The 22,737-nt window shown below is 35.1% G+C and overlaps 1 protein-coding gene across 6 annotated transcripts in view; it reads right to left on the reverse strand.

Moving 5' to 3' along the window:
• Window positions 1-22,737, reverse strand: part of LOC123527817 (uncharacterized) — a 35,934-nt gene that overhangs the window by 12,425 nt on the left and 772 nt on the right. For 3 of the 6 annotated variants that reach the window (XM_053523726.1, XM_053523725.1, XM_053523724.1), the window contains exons 2-8: window positions 13,334-14,087; window positions 4,367-4,436; window positions 3,733-3,813; window positions 2,854-2,947; window positions 2,391-2,615; window positions 1,885-2,078; window positions 1,352-1,452 (exon numbers count right to left, since the gene is read on the reverse strand). In XM_053523726.1, the coding sequence (XP_053379701.1) occupies window positions 1,352-1,452; window positions 1,885-2,078; window positions 2,391-2,615; window positions 2,854-2,947; window positions 3,733-3,813; window positions 4,367-4,436; window positions 13,334-14,087 (1,519 nt within the window). Of the gene's footprint in view, window positions 1-1,351; window positions 1,453-1,884; window positions 2,079-2,390; window positions 2,616-2,853; window positions 2,948-3,732; window positions 3,814-4,366; window positions 4,437-13,333; window positions 14,088-14,399; window positions 14,526-18,111; window positions 18,362-18,396; window positions 18,505-22,737 lie in introns of those variants that run through there. The other 3 variants (XM_053523727.1, XM_053523728.1, XM_053523729.1) reach the window with 3 other exon arrangements.

The raw sequence follows: 22,737 nt of genomic DNA on the forward strand, positions 1-22,737 counted from the left end.
TTACAACCAAAACATGGGACAATGTAATATACATTTTATACATATTTACTAACAAATAATAAGGAAATTAGGCTTTGAGAAGTTATCTATCAGTTTAAAATGAATACGTTTGTTAGATACATATAAAATTGTTATTTGTTATTATCTTCTCTTTAATTTCATATATAGAATAATAGGATGGGGGAACAATCAGGATAATCTTGAATTCATATACAGATATGAGTGGGAAATATATTCAAAATCTCTATCAGACGAATACCATGCGCGACACGTCTATAATAGCATAAGTAGTATAGCAGTTTCTAGCTTAACTAAATTCATCATTTTCTCGTCGTAGTATTTCTTTTCTAAGGACTGAAATGAAACGATGCATATGTGAAAAGCATTTTTTCTAGCACACATTTTACCTTCAATAAAGGGAGATTACCCTTCCGATCTGGCTGAAAACAAAACATTTTGAAAAAAAGATAACGTTGTATATATTTTATTCTTGGAAATACTAGTTTCTGATATGTGAGCCTTTTTAGAACACAAATGAGAGTATGTTCTACTTATAAACGCAAGTACAACCCTACAATTTATAAAAGTTAAAGTAGCTATGGCAACTATGACGCAAAGCGCAAGTAAAAATGCATGTGTTTTTTTTTTTATTTCTCAAACTACTCCACTCATTTCTTCGTACATTCTGATGTCGCTTTAGAATTATGAACTGAGGGATTTTGTTATTTTCTTTCGCAGACCTTCAAACGAAAACAACATAATTATACAAAAGCTATCAAACACTTAATGCAGATGTTACCACTTATAGTTTAGGTAAGAGAGATTTAGGCATAAAACCCATGCGACTTGGAATATTTTTCCATTAATGGTAGCCCTCTAAACCAGATAGTCTCTGAACCAGAGGGAATTAGTCTCTGAACCAAAGGGGAATAAGTTTGTGTGTTGGTTTTCTGTTTAGAGGCTTATTTTCTCAGGAGTAAACATAACAAAGTGTAATGTAAAAGTTTTATAGAAAAAATAGAAAAGTTATAAAAACAACCTGAAGAGCAAGGGGTGTTTTTATTATTTATCAATGTAAATTCTAAAATATTTTTTATAAATAATTCAACAATCATGTTGTTGCACTTGTTTAACCTTTAGCCTGCTAAATTTCTGAAATGTACTGGTCCATCATTCAATTTGGGCAATGTCATTTATTATTCGAAGGGGTGTTCACTGAAAATTTACTGACTGAATAGCGAACAGTATAGGCAGGCTGATCTTGGTCTGCACTGGTCGCCAAAAGCAGAATCACTTGACGACAGCAGGCTAAAGGTTAATCAACGGACACTGATAGAAATAAAAACAATACCTTTGTTATATGATGTTCCATCTCTTTTGCTTTTTCTACAGTGAGAAGTGAGGACTGTCCTCTATCTTGATTAAGTCCTCTCGTATCCTCGTCTTGGAACTCTAATTATTCAAAATATTTGTTTGTTATTTTTTATCATTCGCTTTTATGATATACATATTAGCTAAAGTGTTGGATACATTTAGAATTAAAATGTTGCTTCAAGAGCAAAAACCACGCATTAAATCTGAATTTCAATTGTTTCAAAAGAACCTCTTATTAAAAATAAAATATTAAGACTAAATATCCCAATAAACAAAGGACATTTAATGAGACCTTACAGTAGTTACCTCATAGGCAGAGGAGTAGTGAGGTGGCCCCTGGGGTCCGGGTCCCCCATTTTTGACTGTGGGGGCATATGCTTCGGTCCCCGAACTTTCAACCCCTAAAACAGATTTCTGTCAGAAATAGACTCACAGGATTTGGTGTGGTATGTATTTTTTTTTTTTTTTTTTTTTTTGCTGTCAAAAAATTTCAGGTTTAGGTTCACTAACCGTTTTCCTTCTCGCTGTCATCCTCGCTGGACGACTCGAGCGTTTCCATCACAAGACTTGCGAATGCCGTATGTGGCCTTCTTTTTTGTCGTTGGTGCTTGTGACTTCCGGTTGTGTTTGCAGACTGCGCACGCATTGGGTCAAATTGACTTCCTTTCATAACAAAGCGTCGCATATTTTCTGTATACAGTTCGCTTTCGAAAAGAAACATTTCATTTATATTAACTCGATACTTAGCAAGTTTCATTGGTATTTATGTATTATTCATAAGCAATCATACAACATGTACGCATACTGTAAAAAATATGCCTCAGACAAAAACAACCTGTTTGCTTTCTGTTTTGAAATATTAGTATAGTAATAGTAATACTATTTTGCAACACCAGTTAGAATTGGAGAAAAACATCAGCTTTCATTAAAGAAACCTTTCAGAAATTCTCAACTTTTTCAAAAGTAACCGACACATTTTATTTCAAAGGTAAATTTACAGGATTATTTGTGTATACCTTTCTTCTAGAGGACGTTCTCGCACTAAGGCACTGTTAGCTCGGGTCAGATATTGCAATTTCCCGCCTTCTTTGAGAGATCCTTTTATTTGAGTATGTTTATATTTATTCCATAAAGAATCGCGATATCCGCGATCTCGCAAATTCTCGTCACTCGGGATGTCATGGCGCTGTTCATCGATGAAACGTGACAGTTTGTCCCTGTTTACCATTTTCAACGCAGAGCTGCAATATAAAATTTTAACGTGAACGAACGTACAAGAGGTCGATTCACTTTGCCGAACAGGACAGCGAGTTACTACTTTTTATTAGTGAAGAAGTTCATTTTGTGGTTGTTTTTGTTTTTGATTTCTTTTCAATTTTACTTGTGTTAACTGTAATTGCGTTTTGCAAGTACACGGACGTTTCGAATGAAACTAAACTTTATGACAGAAGGCTATCTGTAGCAATTCAAAGCACATACCGATGGAGTTTAATAATGGTTGTTGCTGTTGCTGTCACTATTGTACATATGCTTGGTGCATTATCGAGAACACATTCTTCGCCAAAGAAATCATCTGAAAAAAAATCAAACAGACCACTCATGTCAAGCAAAATGATAATCAAACTCAGACAAAGCGTTACTGCCCATTATGGGTACACCAAACGCCATGTGGCGTTAAAAGAGCAAACTATACGAATTGATACTGCAATGGAAATATATAACAGATGGCTCTCTACAAGAAATAAGTAATTATAATATAGTCAATGTTGAATGGCGAATATGCTAGCATCTAAAACCTGCAAAACATAAGGTATAACTTATGAAACGCCATATATACAACAACAAGTTGATGATGGGGTTTGAACTCGTCTGTGGCTAGCTAATCTCATACTTGACCCAAATTCAACTTGTTGAACGAGACAGTGTGAATGAATAATTCCCCATAGAGCATAATCAAACATCCGTTTGTTCCAAATAAAAACATACAAATATATAGGGTCCACCCGATGTACACATATACCGCTTACCTGAAGATAGAGCACAAGATCATGTCGTTTCGTGGAAGGATTGAAGGTGATAAAACACAAGGATCAATATCTCTCTGTTCACTCTGAGTAAAATTTAAGAGTTAGCGTTGCAAAGTCCTACCCAAGCCTGGTCGTCGCACCATTAGACACGTAAGTTTGGTGCTTAACTTTAGAAAGCTCGACCACGAACTTACTGTATAAAATAACATTGTTTCAACCAGTTCCAGAAGCCTTAAGTATGGTGTTTAAGTACTACTTATTTATAGCAATCTTAAGAAGAAGGTATTGTAACATCTGTCACTGTAACAAATTTGTGAGAGAAGGGACAAACCTGGATCTCTACTGGTAAGGTAGAAAAGCACTTCTTTCTCGGCTTCCGGTATATGAACTTCCCGGTATGTCTGGCACCGACCTGTAAGGGAAACATGATATTCATTTTAACTCGTCATTTATAGCACAGAATGGTTAACTCGTTAAAGAGTTTAAACTTTTGTATCATTAAGAATAATTAATTCATGTCTGAAGGACGATTTAAAGTTAAGTAAAGATGAAACATCCTCTTATATATAACACAATACTTTTTGCTAAGAATTACCAAAACAATATATCAAACTGCGAATTAAAATGTCTGATATACATGTATTATTACTGATGCAGACACTTAAATATTCTAACCGATCTCACAGCAGGAAGCGCTCATGTCGACCACTGTCCTGCAAAAATAATGAGGAAGCTATTGCAGCGAAATTGGTATCCGCGACCTCAAGGTCGAGCGGCCGACAGTTTACTCATGACCAACGCTCCCTTAAAACTCAAAGAGTTCCGTATTCAAAGCAGTTTTTAAATTGTACCAAAGGAATTATGTACGCAAGTACCGCTGTTCTTTTTCTCTTTCTTTTCTTCAAACACCGCTAGAACCCCAGGACAGTTTAATTAAACACTAATTATAAAAATACAATAGTTACCGGACATTATGATAAACAGGTACTCAGTTACTTCCCCTTGAGACAGCAACACCCGATTTGCAGGATATTCCTGAAAAATGAACAAAAAGATAAAAGTGACATGTCGAAACAGATAACCAGCACAAAGCAACACCAAGACACTCAGCTTGATTCAACATAGGTTTTCTTCAGTATGGGTTGCCTTCACATTGCATATACTGGTGCGTTCAAAGACCTAGATCTGCAAAAGCCCGGTGGTGACTATTTTGTTCACGATTCACAGAAAATAAAAATAAAAACATACTGTAGTATAATATACCTCACAGTTCATACTTCACTTCAAATCTTTACACCAGTCTGTGAAATATTGAAATGTTTTCTTAACGACCTGTCAACTATCACAAAATCTCATCTGGCTAATCACTTCCTAGCTGATCAACCACGTAAACGAATTTATTACAGCTTTAAACGGCCTCAAAATTGGTACATATGGCATTAAGCGATAACACTAAAGTGTGAAGTATGACGGTGAACTGTGAAATACTAAGTGTGAAGTATAGACTTGGCTTTCGAAGAGAACAGTCCACAAAACAGCCGTGGAAGCAAAATGCATTTATTAGTTTTAGTTTAAACATATTTATTCCACATAAATGTACATATAGTTATATAAACATGTATTACATCTGTATTTCGGTCGAAAATGTGCTTCCGTGATGTATAGTCAAAAGAAGTCTAAAGCAAAAACGTCCTACTTTTTCCCATTTTTTCACAAATCACACTTTATCATTGGTAGAATACATTCTGGTTCTCATGATGGCGAGTTTTTTTTTTTTATCGAAACCAGAAGTAGGGGCTAACTGTGGGGACAATAGCAAAACAAAGCGCCATTTTTATGGTAGCGGACAACCACTGACTGGCATTTCACTAGAAAATGTTTAACCTCCTTTTTTCTTTTCATTTTTATAATAATAATTCATCATTACATATATAGAACTTTTAGGAAAAATTGGTGCAGTAAAAAGTGATGTTCTATAAAGATACTTAAATAAGACCTGAAGTTGTTGATTTTTATATGAAACAAAGAAGGATTTTAATATAGTGACATTTAACCAACATCGATTAAAAATGATAGTGACTGTCGTAACCGGAGTTTGATAGAAATGTCCGATAAGCTGCGATTGATACCTAGCTCACACAATCAAATCAGTACAATTAAAGCCTTGGGAGGAATGATGGAGGCGCGTCTAGGCAGATTTTTCTCCTGTTTTATTCCAATGACTGTGTGCATTTATAAAACTCGTTGACAGTTCAGATGAACATTTACCGTTTTTCTGTTTCAGTTGTACAAAATACCATTTTATGAAACCTTTCGAAAGACATTTTGTATCGAGAAAAGGAAAAAATAGATTAAACGTTTGACATTAAAAATAGCAGCAAAGAAAGTGTAATGACTCATTATCCACACACCCGCAAATGTACGAATATCGTAACAATACATTAAAAAGTGATGTTCTATAAAGATACTTAAATAAGACCTGAAGTTGTTGATTTTTATATGAAACAAAGAAGGATTTTAATATAGTGACATTTAACCAACATCGATTAAAAATGATAGTGACTGTCGTAACCGGAGTTTGACAGAAATGTCCGATAAGCTGCGATTGATACCTAGCTCACACAATCAAATCAGTACAATTAAAGCCTTGGGAGGAATGATGGAGGCGCGTCTAGGCAGATTTTTCTCCTGTTTTATTCCAATGACTGTGTGCATAACTCGTTGACAGTTCAGATGAACATTTACCGTTTTTCTGTTTCAGTTGTACAAAATACCATTTTATGAAACCTTTCGAAAGACATTTTGTATCGAGAAAAGGAAAACCGTTGAATAGATTAAACGTTTGACATTAAAAATAGCAGCAAAGAAAGTGTAATGACTCATTATCCACACACCCGCAAATGTACGAATATCGTAACAATACATTTGTTATATACATAATACTATTTATTGTGCTATTAATGGCGCAATTTGAAATAACAATAATAATTATTATGCTATCAAATTACAATAAGTAACAAACAGATGGCCATAAATATTCAAATATTACCATGAAACATTAACGTGTCTAAATACTTTCTAATCATTTAGGAAAATCTGTCAATCAAAAAGTTCAACGCATTTATTTATTAATGGAAAACCATTTCGCTGATATGCTAATATCTAGCATTCCACACACAAGTATAGTAAAATCAATGCTTGCTTCATTAATATCGAATGATGTGTTTTATTGATCTGCTCAAGCGAAAATCTAACAGGAACTCTTTGGAACCAGGAACTTACATAACCTAAATCGCAGTCAGACTGGACTACTTTATCACTGATAAATATTAACTACGGGTTGAACTATATATACGCTGGTAGCAATGTCGTGGTCCACTCGAATGTAGTCCATGTGAGTATATAGTGCAAGTTTCATGCTCGGAAAAGGCCATTTTCATGAGAGGATTGCCGATTTTAAGCTACGTTAAATGCTTCTGAGATTATGTAGAAGCTGCTGGATACGAAGGTATTTCCTAATGTCTACCTACGCAATAACGTGTCTCCATGAGTCACGTGCTCCTGATTTCGTTGCATTACGGTCAAGGTAGTCTCACAAGAAGTGAAAGGCTTGTAATGCTCATAAAAACATGTTATATATTGTTGGTTTTTGCACAGAAAATAGTAGCTAAGGCATTTAGTACTTTCTAACCTATTACAATTATTTTATCATTGATAACTCATCCGCGTTGTTGTTAAAGAATGGAACAGTTACTATTTTATGTGGCGAAGGAACTTAAATCATAAGGAATGAAATAAGCATTTTCTGAGATTCAGAAATTTAGTTATAACTCAGGAAGCAGGTAAACCCGCCTCCAAAAACCGAGACAAGAGATCAGAAAAAACTTTGTGTTCAATTAATCTCTATAGCATTAGTCACAGAATACACCATGCAAGCTGAGAATGGTAAATGTTGAAGATTTAGCTTGGCAAATGTTGAACGTTTAGCTTGATTTAGCTTGGTAAATGTTGAAGATTGAAGATTTAGCTTGATAAATGTTGAAGGTTTAGCTTGGTAAATGTTGAAGGTTTAGCTTGATAAACGTTGAAAGTTTAGCTTGATAAATGTTGAACGTTTAGCTTGGTAAATGCTAATAATCAAGTTTCCTAAACACATTCGACTTACTTTACTTAAAGTATTGAATCAGAGATTCGACTGGTGGTTGCAATGAAACTTGTGTAAAAACAGGTGGTAAATCCACAAAGGTGCCCGTTATATCTAACGTAATAAAACGTACTAGCGTCTGATGGCCCTTTCACGCTTCCGTAGAATCAACATTTATTATACGGAATTCATTTTGAAAATATTTCTGAAATGGCTAGGTCTGCAGCTCTCAAATACGAAAATATCTTACACCTGCAGACAACATCAAAAAGGACCTTGTGAACCATTTGACGAAGTTCAAAAAATCTCCATATACCCTGGCTCCGTTACGGACCCCTGTGGCATTTGTTTTTATTCCTAGTACTAATATTTTCTTCGTAGATGAAAAGCTGACATGTCGTGCTAAAGCCCAGGTATTTTCAAATTGTTAGAAAGTGCTGAAAATTGACTCCCCATTAGGCATACAGACACTAAATAGAAAAATGGCGCGAAAAAAAAATGGTAGTCGCATAATGGCGGACACAAATAGCCCTTAGTTTTTTTTTGCTCTGTAGAGCTATTTTCCTTATTTTCTTTGCATTTTTTGCTAAAATCACATGACAGATCTATGCTTGACATGTAGGTAGCATTTTCATAATGAAATAACATCATGACAAATTTTTTCATGGAAACTTAGATCATACACCACCAGTATAATTTGGGGTCTCATTTTTTAGCTGATTTTGCAGTATGTGTGTTTGACTGAAATTCTTTTTCTTGCATCAAACATGACCCCCACTTTTCACATGACCCCAACTTTTCTTTTGATTTTTAGTTAGCCCTGACAATATTCTTCAAGAAAATGTAAGTTACAGAAATTTAAAATGGGTCCTGATGTGTGCTGCGGTCATTGGAAATAGGTCAGTTTTATATAGAATAAAGAACAACAACTATTTAGTGTGTTATAACCATTAGCAAAAAAGTGTCCACGCGCATAAATGTAGACAGGGTGACCCCTGCGCGTGACCCCTGACTATAGACCAATTCGTTTTCAAGGTAGCAGTAATTCGGTCAAAAATGTGCTTCCGTGGTGTAAGAAAGAAGTTCCTAATAAACAGATCCTATTTTTTCCATTTTTCGCGCATTTGCGCGTAAATCGGGGGGCCAAATGGCTTTATTTCACTCGTGGAATGAATTCTACATAAAATAAGACACTTTTCATGCTAATATTCGCATGTTTTCGAGTTGTTTACTTGAAAACGAAAGTAGGGTGTTTATTCTGCGGACCGCTTTCTGAAATGCGGCAATATGAGGGTACCTGACTTCAGTTGGCTTGCATTTCACTGCATACTATTCAACACCCCTTTTTCTTTTCGTTTTCTTGAAGCAAATGTATGTATATCTTGTGGAAAATGGGTCTAAGACGGAGTGAAAATCTAGAAACTGTCTCAAAATTGTTCTGAAGTAGATGAATTTTATATGACACAAAGAACAATTTCTTTTATTGGTATATAGCCTTCAAGTTTAGCCTGTTTACTTTCATTTTCTTTACTTCCGGAAAATGTTGAAGGTCGAGTGACGTCATTTTCTATGTTATCGCCTGTCGAGAATGAATAAAAATGTGTCGTCCGTCCTAAGGATAACGATGGCGGTTTTAGTTTATTATATACTGGGCCAAATGACTTAGAAGACGTATAAAACTATAGATATAACTGCCTTTAGATCATAAGCAATGAACTGCTTCAGGTTTGGTCCACTTTGATTTAGTCGTCATTAAAATCGAATTAATTTCAGGTACATTTATATTTTTTTTGAGTTTAAGTCCGTCAAAATAACCATTTATTTTTGAGACATTTCATAAATTTTTTTTTTGATATATTGTTAGTAAATGGTATTCGTATAGTGATAGATCTAATTCAAATAGGAAAAAAAAAAATCAGAACTATTTTCAATGTTTGTTCGCATGTTAGAATGTTCTTCATTTTTATTACTTTATGACCCTTTCATGTCATCTTAATAAACCGTTATGAATTAACTGATTTATTGCGCATTGATACTTGAGTACTAAAGACTCCTTTAATTATTTCTTTTTTATTTAAGCAATGCTTAAAAACAGATTAAAAATTGACTTAGAGCATGATTGATCTAAGAGTATGAACTAAGAGTGGGTGATACTTTTGAGAGAAAATTGACATTTTATTACAAGCTATATAAGTACAAACTCCAAGTGCTACATAATCTAGAGGGCGTACTTCAATGTAATTGCGCGTATAAATAACACAGTCTTCATGTCATCACAAGAACGTGTTTGAAATGAGCATGTGTACTTCAGATATCGCATTTTTCAAATTTCTGTCACGTACTGTCTGGCCAAACGCCACACTATACTTGCAGCTCAGAAAAGAGAAAAAAGCCCGGATTCTTAGGGCGAGACCGAGGCCGGGAACCTGTACTTTACAACTTTCTCCTTAACATATGCTTTGCTAATGACTTTCACCTTGAAAAGACATACCTAAACGTATTGTCTCATTTTGTAAAACAAGTGTTCTAATTTACTCAAAGAAACTTGGAAGGAATAAAATGCTGATATGATAACAAACACTGTCTATCTGACCTTTGACCTCAGTGTATAATGTTGACCTTGAACCTACATGGCTGATTGTTACATTTTGAAGACAAAATTGCGCCAAGTAATTTAAATGTCATTTAAAGGCAATATAAAAAACGAAAATTTACATGAAACTAAATTCTGCCCCTATTAACTTTGACCTCACTGTGCGACCTTGACATACGCCAATCACAACAGGAAGTTACATTCTAAAATCAGTCATTATGGGAAGAAATATAAAGATTGTTTAAGCGATTAAAATGGTGCAGACATGAAATACTGCCAACCAACCTGTGAACTCCACAGAAGACATTTACCTTGGCTGCTTTTTGCAAATCATGAGTAAAACAAGTAACACTTATTAAAATATCCGCGGAAGATAAAAGATAGGTAGCAGACATGTAATAATGCGCATATGACATTGAATGTCGCCGGAAGACTTGACCTGGAAGCAATGCGACCTTTATTTTTTCTTGCATGCAATACACGGGACTATCGTGCTGGTGCTGGAAACACTCGTTTTGCGACTCAGAGTGTAATATGACTCTCGTGCTTTGATTTATGAATGACTGCATAAATCTCTATGCTATTTTACTGAGATAGTGCTTAAAAGAAATTTCTTCTTTTATTTTTTCCTTCTATGATTTGAAGAATGACAAGGAAAAGAATCTGTCATTGGTAGAAGGTGCTAATGTAAATGTTTGACCTTCAAATAACTGTTTTTGTGGTAACTCGGCAGAGACTCGTTACCGCCAAAGCAGTTACCCTATATATTTCTCATTAAAACAGTTTCCTAGGTTACACTATAATGTTTAGATTGAGTGGTAAGTCAAATTTTGCATTTAATCGTACATATAGCTATATTTTACAATATACCCGAAGTGTACAGTTTTACGATCTTTTACAGATCAAGTCTGATTACTGCGTTGAATAGTGTCCGCTTGTTGTTTATCATCGCGTTAAATAGCATTTCTACTTACTTAAATATATAGCCACGCAAAGTCTGATATAAAATCGAGCCTCGTCAGACTTTCAGTCATTTCAATACTTTGATTGAGAATCGTTTTGGTTACATACCAGTTGATTTTTACTTGAAATATATAATTCTTGTTATTTTACAAAAGTACTGGTCACGTACGACACAAAATTAGTCGTCTCATAAAAAATGCTCATAAGTAAACTGATCCTGGCCCGGCACTCCTGCACAAACTGAAATGTGGGTTTTCAAAAATGCCTGTTTTAGTGGCAATTTAAATCATGATTCAGCAAATATTATGAAAATGTTCAGTGATTTCCGTTTAAAAGAATTTAGAGACAAAACAAAAATGTGCATAAATCAAGTGAATGAAGTATTGCCATGCAATACAATGTCCCCTACTGGAAGGCAACTAATTTTCTCTACCGAAGTATTACATAATGATATGTGTTAATGATGAATAATAAACAATATTGTACTATATATACACTATGTTATAACACAACAATTGGATTAAAATTTGCACCAACAAAAATCTTGTTATTGACTGCTTATAACATTTATAAATATAAAAAAAAACTATTAATTTCAATTTTGACTAACATTTTATTTTGAAATTGATGGTAAATATGAGAAAAATGTAAGAAATCATCATATTAAAAGGAAATAATTCTGAAGAAAATACACCAACATTTTTTTAATTGGGTTCAAATGACACATGAGCTTATATTAAAATATATTACACACTGGACAGGAAAAGAGCAATGTTGACTTTTGACCATCAAATATGACCTTGACCTCTGAGCTATGGGTCCGGGTATCACATATGACACACTGTCTCATTATGGCGGATGACAGCGTTATGGACCAGAAAGGGAAAATAAACCTACTGACCTTTGACCTCTGGCTGTTACCTTGACTTTTGAGTTAGGGATGAGGGTACTACGTAAGACACATTGTCCCATTATGGAAAACATTTGTGCCGAGAAATGTTAAAATCCCTGGATGACAGAATTATTGACCATACAGGAAAAACTACCTATTGACCTTTGACTTTCAAATGTGACCTTGACCTTTGTGCTAGGGGTCTTGGTGTTGCGCATGTTTTAAGAATTGTTGAGATACAGACAGGAAAGGAAAAGGCCCTATTGTCCTTTGACCTCCAATTGTGACCTTGGCCTTTCAACTAGGGTCTTGAATTCGCGCATGACATGACGTCTTATCCTGGGAAATATTTGTGCCAAGTAATATTTTAATCCTTTTTTGCATGACAAAGTAATGGATCTGACAGGGAAAAAACCTTATTGACCTTTGATCTCAAAGTGTGACCTTGACCTTTGAGCCAGAGTTCTGGCTGTTGTGCGTGACACGTTGTCTGATTATGCGGAACATTTATGCCAAGCAATATTAAAATCCCTTGATGAATGACAGAGTTATGGACCGGGCGCGAAATAGACCCTGATCATGCCATGTTAACATTTGACTGCCAAGTGTGACCTTGACATTTAAGCTAGGAGACTGAAAGTTGTGCAAGACACATCCTGTTATTATGGAAAACAATTGTGCCAAGTAATATTAAAATCCCTTTGCGAATTGTCAGGTTACAGACCGAACAGGAAAAAAATCCTGGATGACAGAGTTATTAACCATACAGGAAAAAATCCCTTTTGACATTTGACCACCAAGTGTGGCATTGACCTTTGAGCTAGGGCTCTGGATTTTGCGCACGACAGTTTGTCTGATTATGGGGAACGTTTGTGCCAAGTAATACCAAAATCCCTTGTTTGAATGATAGAGTTATGGACTGGACACGAAATTGCGAACGGGCGGACGGGCAGACGGATGTTCCTAAATATGGTTATTTATGTGGCTACTCTTCTATTCTCTCTATTATTCTTTCAGCCACGTAAAATAAAAATAGCCACATAAAAGCTTACGGAACGAATGACATCAAAAAAAGTACAGTTACCTATTGCTCCTTTAGCCGCCTAAGTATGCAAATGTGGACTGGAACGGACGGACGGAAAAGCGCAATCATATATGTAGTACCCGAAACTGGTTCTCAACCAGTAGGGGACTAACAAACTGTAACAAAGGGCTTTCTCCGTATAAGGCAGGAATCCAGACCAGAGAGGGGCCACTTTGAAGAAGGTCATTGACAAAATTAATGCATTTACCTTTTTCTATAGGGTATTCTTATAGTTCTAAAAACAGGGTAAATATACCTGAATGGCTAGTTTGTGTAGAATCTTTTCTTTAATTTCTTCCGAGATCTTTGCCAGAAAACTGTGACTAGAAATATAATCTCGTTTCCTTTTGTCAATAAATCTTGTTGCTTTTTTCATCAGTTGGTGAAATCGCTGCCTATCAACGCGTATAAACTGTGTGAGCTCTTTTGTGTAAATGGTTGCCGGCGGCGCGAGATCCTCTGTCGGCCCCTCGGCGCTGACAAGTCCCAGATATTCTCCAGTACCATGACTGTATATTATATTCGCTTGAAATACATTTCTAGACTCAGTAGATCTTAAATCATACGTCACTTCAACTGCACCGTTGAGAATGTAATAGCATGCTAAATAATCCTCCCAAGATTTGGTTGGTACATAGTTAAAGGCTTCATAGACCTCGTATGAAACCACCTTACTAAGAACATCTTTAACAAAGTCTTGTCCCTTGTGTATAAGTTTGAGACCATCCACAACGCATCTTAAGCATTGCACTTCCGTTTTACTCAGTAGTGAATCCAGATCGCATTTTTCATTGGCTAACGCGTTAATTGCCATTAACCGTCGCGCTTCTTGGGTAATAATGACGGCTCCTTGCGACGCAAAGAGACGTTTGTTAAAAACTGGTGCGGCGTCTTTCTTTTCATCGTCGTTCTCTGGTTCTTTGAATGATTGTTCGATTTGGTGATAATATTTCGAATCTTCTTCAAACGTCTTGGCCTCCTTGGCTGCTCGTACTACTCCAAACATATCCCTGAAAAATATTAATAGTGGAAGCACTCCAGTTAAGATGAAAATATCGTCTTTTCCCTTTTTTATTTTATTTTATTCTTTTGGTGCGGTGTAGTTTTGAATGATGCTAACTATCGTTACAAACTAGAATGAAAATCTCAGTTTGTATAAAAAAAAATTATACTCCCATTACCAGCACGGCATTTGAATAAAAAAAAAAGACAATTATGTTGAATTTCTATATGATCAGTGTTTGCTCCATTCGCACAAAGACTTTCTGAATTTACATGTCAGTTGTGAAAAAAACTTAACAATGTTGGCTATTGTTACGTACGTAGGTCCATGTTAACCGAAAATTAAACCAACATCGCCGCTGTTTGACATCCGTTTCGCTGGAAGCTTTCAATATAATGAATTCATTTTGTTATTGATCCTAACAGTTTATAACCTGAACAAGTAGTAATAAAATAACACGTTGAAAAGAAATTCAAAGAGAAATGCGACCCCTGTTGACTTTAATTTACGTGCAATCTTTTTGAGAAAAGATTTATTTTGTGTGTTATTAGCAGCGGGTCAATTCTCTTAAGTGTATGTGAAATGATGCAAACGTTACGATTTTACATTTAATGTCGTATTTGAATGATCTATGCTTCAGGAATTTGATATTAAAGTAGCTTGATGAAATCGATCTACTCCTTGTCACCTACCGTTTAAAGTCGAACATGTGCTGAAATCAAGATGATTAGTTGGAAGTTAACTATGGGAATATATAAATACATACTTGCCGCTGTTATACTACTGAAATACTGTTGAAACCCCATTTAACCAACAAACAACAAAACAATATGATGTCATGTAATAAAACCCTTATTTGAACGGCTTGATGGTTAAAAGTCAAAACTATTTGCCAATGGTCCATCGGATATTGGGCACATAATTCGGAACCAGGGCAATAGCTTTCACTATTAATCGGTAAGTTATTCAATAAGTGTATACTATTACACGAATCCTTATGAAAATCGCCGGTCCATAGTCTTCAAGTGTTGTATGACAGGCCTGTGTTCAACACATGTTTTATGTACAAAAGTTAATATTTCAAAAACAGTGAAAATTTATTTCTGATTTAATATAATGAACCATTTATTAAATGACTTGTCGGCCAATAAGTGTATACTTATTTAAGAAATATCGAAATATGTTGTTTAAAATATAGCAGGTTTTAAATGAATGGAACGTTGTTGCATGAAGACATTTTCGGTAGTTCAGTGTTTTGAATATATTTAAACTTCTTTGTTATGATGACGTTTTTTCTTCTTTGATGTAATCCTATTGTAAACATTTAATTCCTAAATTTAAATAAACTTTAATGGACACTTTCTCACTCATTCAAAATGAAAATTATAAATATAAATTTTGCGATTATATAATGGCCTTTGAAATCACAATATCCAATCTTAAAGGTAAACAAACAAAGCCCTGTGATAAAATTTAATGATATTTGTTTAAGAAAACTCTCAGATGCTATATATAAAAACCTATTATTAAAAACTCTTTTGTACACACATTTAATGAAGGGTTAACTTTGTCAATATTTAAGTAAAATGACTTCTAAATTATAGTTAAGTGAAATTTAATGCGACAACCCTGATTTTAAAATACTTGTATTTTGTTCAAAGCCGATATGTATGGCATTGTATTAAACTTGAAGGGAAATGAAAGCAACCAGTACAGGATACGCGTGACACATCTTTTAGTGAATATTCTTTAAATTAATTTTGAAATATCTTGACATAATGAAGTTTTGGGAGTATTCACCGTACGATCACGATGTACTTTTAAATTTACTTTTATGCTGCCTATGTAGAACTATATTTTTCACGATACACTTTCTTTAACCACACACATTTGAAAAAACAAGGTTAGCTTTTGGGAAAACAAGCTAGTCAGCGGTCCGTTTATTATTCTTATGCCCAACATAACTGAGACTGAAAGATGTACAATATATATATTTATGTATATATGTACTGGTACACCGTCGATATGTTACGCTATAAGGAAACATCTTTCATTCAGAAAGAGTCTCTTTGGGTTTATATATTGCAAGCTGGTTCTCAGCTTGCAAATGCATTTTGAATTGCTCGCACAGAAAGCAAGGTGAAAGAAGCCTCTGCGGGATTCGATAGCTTCGCTCTTTTTTCGTTGTTTTTAAAGAAAAATACCGGCCGGAATAAAGTATAATGAATGCGCCACGGACTTAGTAACATCACTTTTGGGTCTACCCTCGTACAATAGACTGTTTTGGCAGAAACTTTCGAACTTTGGGGTTACGAATATCAGTATTAGACCAAATATTCTGGAAACAGACTATGCGAATAATATGATTTATAACATGTTCGATATAGTGTCTGTTTGTAGTCCATTAGCTGAAAATTCGACTCTCAGTACTGGCTTTAAACCAGAGTCCAATGATAATTAGCTTCTCACAGTCATTGTCATTTTTCTTAACATGACCGCCTATGAGCATAGGTTCCGCCCAGGTTCCGCCTATATACCGCCAAGGATCCGCCTAAATGCCACCAAGGATCAGTCTAAATACCGCCAAGGATCAGCCTAAATACCACAAAGGATCCGCCTAAATACCACCAAGAATCCGCCTAAATATCGCAAAGGATCAGTCTAAATACCGCCAAGAATCCGCCTAAATACCGCCACGAACCAGTCTAAATACCGCCAAGGATCAGCCTAAATACCGCCAAGGATACGCTTTAATAGAACATAACCTGAGAAGAAAAAAGTTTTCCCAAATTCGATTTTTGTAAGATCAACGTAAATATATCTGTAAGATTTCGTGTCGAAGATAAAAATCTTGTGCACGCCTTTTCACAATTTTCTATTAAAAGTTTAACATTTGTCATATTTACACCCGGTTGTAAACTTTGCGCCCGCTAAATATGTGCGTAGGTGCCAATATATATCATGATTAGGTTCTCGTGCTAGCTGGAAATACACTAATGCCCTTCCTTTATCAGTGATCAGCCAATTAAGTACTTTTCTGAGGAACAATAATCAGGATAGTTGTATGCACTCAATACCGGTTTTTAATGGATATTCTTAAAGTTCCATTAGGTTTTAACTTCTATGTTAAAAATGGATAACTCAGCTGTCAAAATATAGAGTATGCATGATTACATGGTAAGAAAACCACTACTGTCAGTATTTCACATGTAATGTATGTCCAAAGGAAGGAAATCCAAAGAAATAGATTCAGTATCACGTTCTACTATGTGAAGAAAATATTCAGACCTTTGACTATATACGAGAAAAACGTTACAAAAAATAGGACACAACAAGAAAAAATATATTTTATGTTCATAGCCAAAAGTGCCAAAATGTGACAGCCACGTCATGTTGACCCTTAACACTGACGGGTGTGGAGAAGAAATAGATCTTTAGAATATGATACTACACTTCAAAATTATTACTCGTTTTTCAGCAATATAAAATAAAACAATACCAAGTTTTGTTGTTACATTTTCAATATTCACTTATTTCCTTTGCAAAGAGTTGGGGTTTTTTTAACAAATGAATTGAAAAATCAGTTCCAAAATAATTTTCTAACCAATTTGCGGGACTTTATTTTTATTGTTCGTTCGCATGAGGAAAAAAAATACACCCGCTGGAATATTTGCGTATTTGTGCAAATTCTTGCTTGACACGGGGTGCATTTTGGTCCGACATGAGGAAAGATTTGCTTTCGGGCAAACGCAAGTTTAACACACGGGTGCAAATTGATGCTTATGTCTGCATAAAATCTTTCTGAGGATTTTCTTCGACAGATGATCTTACCTGACCGATGAGCAATATTTTTAGAACATATTGTTAACGTACAACTCATATATTTGAATGATAATAATACTAAGATACTCTCTAGTCATTTTTAACACTATCATATCATCGATATTTTCTGTGATAATATAGTATATAGAAACATATGTTTTAACTAAATGACGTACTTTTTTATGATTTCTTATAAGTAATACACTTACCTCACTTAGATCTACTTAATATCCTCCCTTTAAAAAAAAAAAAAAAAAAAAAAGAATTCCAACTGTTTTGTTTTGTTAATAATTTCGTCCAACATTATGACACTGTGAGTTTCAACGAGTTAAAGCACGGGTAATTTATAAAAGTTTTCCTGCTCATTTCAATGAAAACAAACGTCTTCAACGAACTGGTTCGTGTTTTTCAATAAAAATTGAAAACATTGAACTCTATTCACCACCAAGTCAAATCTAATAAAGTAAGTTAATATCATGCTATGTAATACCTACCCCGTTTGAATAGTTTTATATTCACATGCTAAAGAGCATGTCGTGGGACGCATATTTTTCATAGAAGTGATTGCTATAAAACCATATAATTATGTAGAAGATTTACATACTAGTATATCGGTTGATCGTGTGACAGCTCATGTCAAAGAGCGAATTATAACGTTATATCAGGAACTAAAATTTTATTTCGGACGCCAAGGCCAGACTTTAAGATTTCAACATAATATCAAATAGTAATTAAATTTCATTCGCTTTTACGTTTTCAAGGATATGTGAATTGAAATTAAGTTCACATTAGGCGAATACAAGTATTTTGTCCGTGTTTACAGACACATTTACTGGACATAAGGTGACGTAATATGGAGATACAGACGCATGGATAGGCTGAGTCGCCTGTTAGGGGTTCGGATTTCGTCGGGGTGGAATCTGGCTTCGTGTACACATCCGTTGTATTCTAAACTACTGTTATTTATTCTAAACTACTATTATTTCTGACTCTCTATCGTACTAGGAACAGTTGAGATTGTTCATAATTATGTCATGACATCATGAGTTCTGACTGACCAGTCAGAGATCGAGCTGCATTTTCAAGTACCTTCAAATTTCCACTTAGGTAAAACAAAACATTTTTAAAATGAACACATAATGCCTTTAGGATTAAATAACACATTATTTCGGAAACTAATTCGGGTTTTATCGCACGTGCCCTAGAGGATTATATAAGCTACACAACTTCATATAATATTCGATATTATAATTATGAATTTAATGCTTTGGTTTATATTTAAAATTTGAGATTTTACACATGGAGAGTATGATGATGTAACCGTTACCCGCGTGAAATTGGTGACATTCTGCAATGTTTCGGACATGTTAAAATTATGAATATATACATTGTAAGATTCTTCAACAAGTTTTATTTAATTACCATTCAATCGTAATGAGATTGAGCTAAAGATAATATTAGCCGCGCCATGGAAAAACCAACATAGTGGGTTTGCGACCAGCATGGATCCAGACCAGCCTGCGCATCCGCGCAGTCTGGTCAGGATCCATGCTGTTCGCTTTTAAAGCCTATTGTAATTGGAGAAACTGTTAGCGAACAGCATGGATCCTGACCAGACTGCGCGGATGCGCAGGCTGGTCTGGATCCATGCTGGTCGCAAACACGCTATTTTGGTTTTCTCATGGCGCGGCTCAATTATTACGATCTTGGTGCCCAGCCTATAGTCGCTAAACATAATTTGTTTACTTATCTAAAATGTTTATATAAACAGTTTATAATCACCCGTTTTCTTTCAAAGGTCTTTTGTCAGTTTTTCTTTTAAAACAAAGATAACTTGAACAGAATTCATACGTGGTATTTTGTGAGAAACAAACCAATAGCTGGTTTGGCCTTATTTCTATATTTTCTTTGCATGATTACAAAAACGGTACATTTACCTTCATCTGATATATAGTTATTCGGTAAATAAACATACACTTAGTATTTAAAGTACAGAACCCATAGCCTTGGATTCAATGTTTTGCTTCGAAAGGTACATTATTATGAGTGCAAAGTAGAAAATTTACAACCAATTCACTCAAAGATAATTATGTTTTACAGCCGACATAAAAATGTTTAACCACTCGATATGATAACAATTATTTCATATCATATTTCTAGCTGAAATCTTTTTCGTATTGACCCGCAGTAAAAATGTTTCAACAATGTTTTACCAAACATCAATTTTTCATTCTGTACAAGTTATTATTTTGTAGATTGTTTTGTGAGATTACAGAATTTAAAATCAAAATTGTTGCCGGTTCATTAACTGTTTCAATGTCGTTTTTGTAATATACACCAAGAACCCTTTTCTTCCTCTCTCTGCGTTTTGGCTTGCTTTTAAAACTATACATTCATTCGGATTCAAATTCTCCACCCACTGGAGGTGATACATGTCCGATTGATGACCTTCGTAAATGGTTAGTAAGGTCACATAAAATCACGTCATGACCTTTGTTAGGAAGATTATATCGACTCGAGTCTAAAGTTGACCTTCATTAGTAATGTCATGCTAATTCATGCCATCAGTCGACCTTATTTAATATTAAGTAATTGTATGCTGATCAATATTTTTTTTTAAAAATTGCCATGTCATACTGATTTATGGTATGACATTTATTACTGAGGTCATACCGATTTATGTTATGACCTTTATTACTGAGGTCATACCGATTTATGTTATGACCTTTATTACTGAGGTCATACCGATTCGTGCCATGACCTCAAGTTAATGAGATCGCACTGATTCGCGTCATAACATTTATTACTGAGGTCATGCCGATTCGCGTCATGACCTTTATTACTGAGGCCATACCGATTCGCGTCATGACCTTTAATACTGAGGTCATACCGATTCGCGTCATGACCTTCATCATTGAGGTCACATTGATTCGCGTCATGACATTTATTACTGAGGTCATACCGACTCGCGTCATGACCTTTATTACTGGGGTGATACCGATTCGCGTCATGACCTTCATCAATGAGGTCATACTGATTCGCGTCATGACCTTTATTACTGAGGTCATACCGGTTCGCGTCATGACCTTTTATTACTGAGGTCATACCGATTCGCGTCTTGACATTCATCAATGAGGTCATACTGTTTCGCATCATGACCTTTATTACTGAGGTCATACCGATTCGCGTCAAGACCTTTAATACTGAGGTCATACCGATTCGCGTCATGACCTTCATCATTCAGGTCACATTGATTCGCGTCATGACATTTATTACTGAGGTCATACCGATTCGCGTCATGACCTTTATTACTGGTGTCATACTGATTCGCGTCATGACCTTGATCAATGAGGTCATACTGATTCGCGTCATGACCTAGTGAGGTCATACCTGTTCGCGTCATGACCTTTTATTACTGAGATCATACCGATTCGCGTCTTGACATTCATCAATGAGGTCATACTGTTTCGCGTCTTGACATTTATTACTGAGGTAATACCGATTCAGGTAATGTCATTTGGTGAGGTCAGTCTGATTTAAGTCATCCAATCCAATAATTCTGCACCCATGCACTCGAGCTCAAACAGGTTTCAGTTTTGACCTTCTAAGTAAGGTCATAATGATTTACGCAGTGACCTTCACAAGGAAGGTCATGTTTGGATATAACAATAATACTCATTTGTATATACAGTTAACAATATTTATAAAAGACATGGTGCTTTAAGTAATGACATTTATTAAGGCCATACTTGTCCACGCAGTAATAACTGTATTTTATGTCAAATGTTTCAAATTATGAGCTATGGTCAGAACGTTTCGGTCAATATATGTTTTTACGGACCTGTCTTTTTTTAGAGGTCCGTAAAACACATAAAACACATTTAGAGGTCCGTAAAAACACAATAACTGTATATTATTTGGCATTTAGCCTAAGTATATGGCATATAGCATTTGACAATAAGTGTCACTCATCGGCCTCCCTTAGATCATAAACATTCTGGTCATGACCTATGTTGATAAGGTCATATTCAAGTCATTACCTATGTTGATAAGGTCATACATACTAAAGTCATTACCTACGTTAATAAGGTCGTAGATATCCAAGTCATTACCTATGTTGATAAGGTCATAGATATTTAAGTAATTACCTATGTTAATAAGGTCGTAGATATTCAAGTCATTACCTATGTTAATAAGGTCGTAGATATTCAAGTCATTACCTATGATGATAACGTCATAGATATTCAAGTCATTACCTATGTAAATTGAATTATTCTTATTAAGGAACTTATAACAGTAGAAAATGAATTTCGATTAACGCATTTTTGATTGACATAGCTTAATTCACGAAACCTGTACACGGAAGCTTTGTAACAGTATTTACCAAAAAATGTACTTGAAATGACACACCTTACCCTTGGTTGGTTATACAGAGATATATATACACTTGGAACTGGAATGCAAGTTAGTAGGGTTGGATTTTCCAAATAAGTTCGAGGATACTTTGCCGAGGACAATTTATGGTAGGTGCATATGCGGCTTTAATCGTTTGCACAAATATCTGGTCTATCAGATCTGTCATCGAAGTCCAAAGCCTATTTGTTTACTTGTATGATATAATTTACGGGCGAAGCGAGCAGAAAATATTTCGTAAAATATTAATCTGATTGTCATTTTAAGATCACATGATTATTTATGTATCTTTTTTTTTTCATTTTAGTGCGTTTGTGGGGTGGTGGTTGTGTGGGGATGGTGGGGTGGGGATGGTGGGGGAGAATGGGTTTGGGTGTGTGTGTGGGGGGGGGGGGGGGCTCTGGAATCATGTTGAATAAGTG

Source organism: Mercenaria mercenaria, chromosome 14 (assembly GCF_021730395.1).
Source record: "Mercenaria mercenaria strain notata chromosome 14, MADL_Memer_1, whole genome shotgun sequence".
In the NCBI taxonomy this organism is placed as follows: domain Eukaryota; kingdom Metazoa; phylum Mollusca; class Bivalvia; order Venerida; family Veneridae; genus Mercenaria; species Mercenaria mercenaria.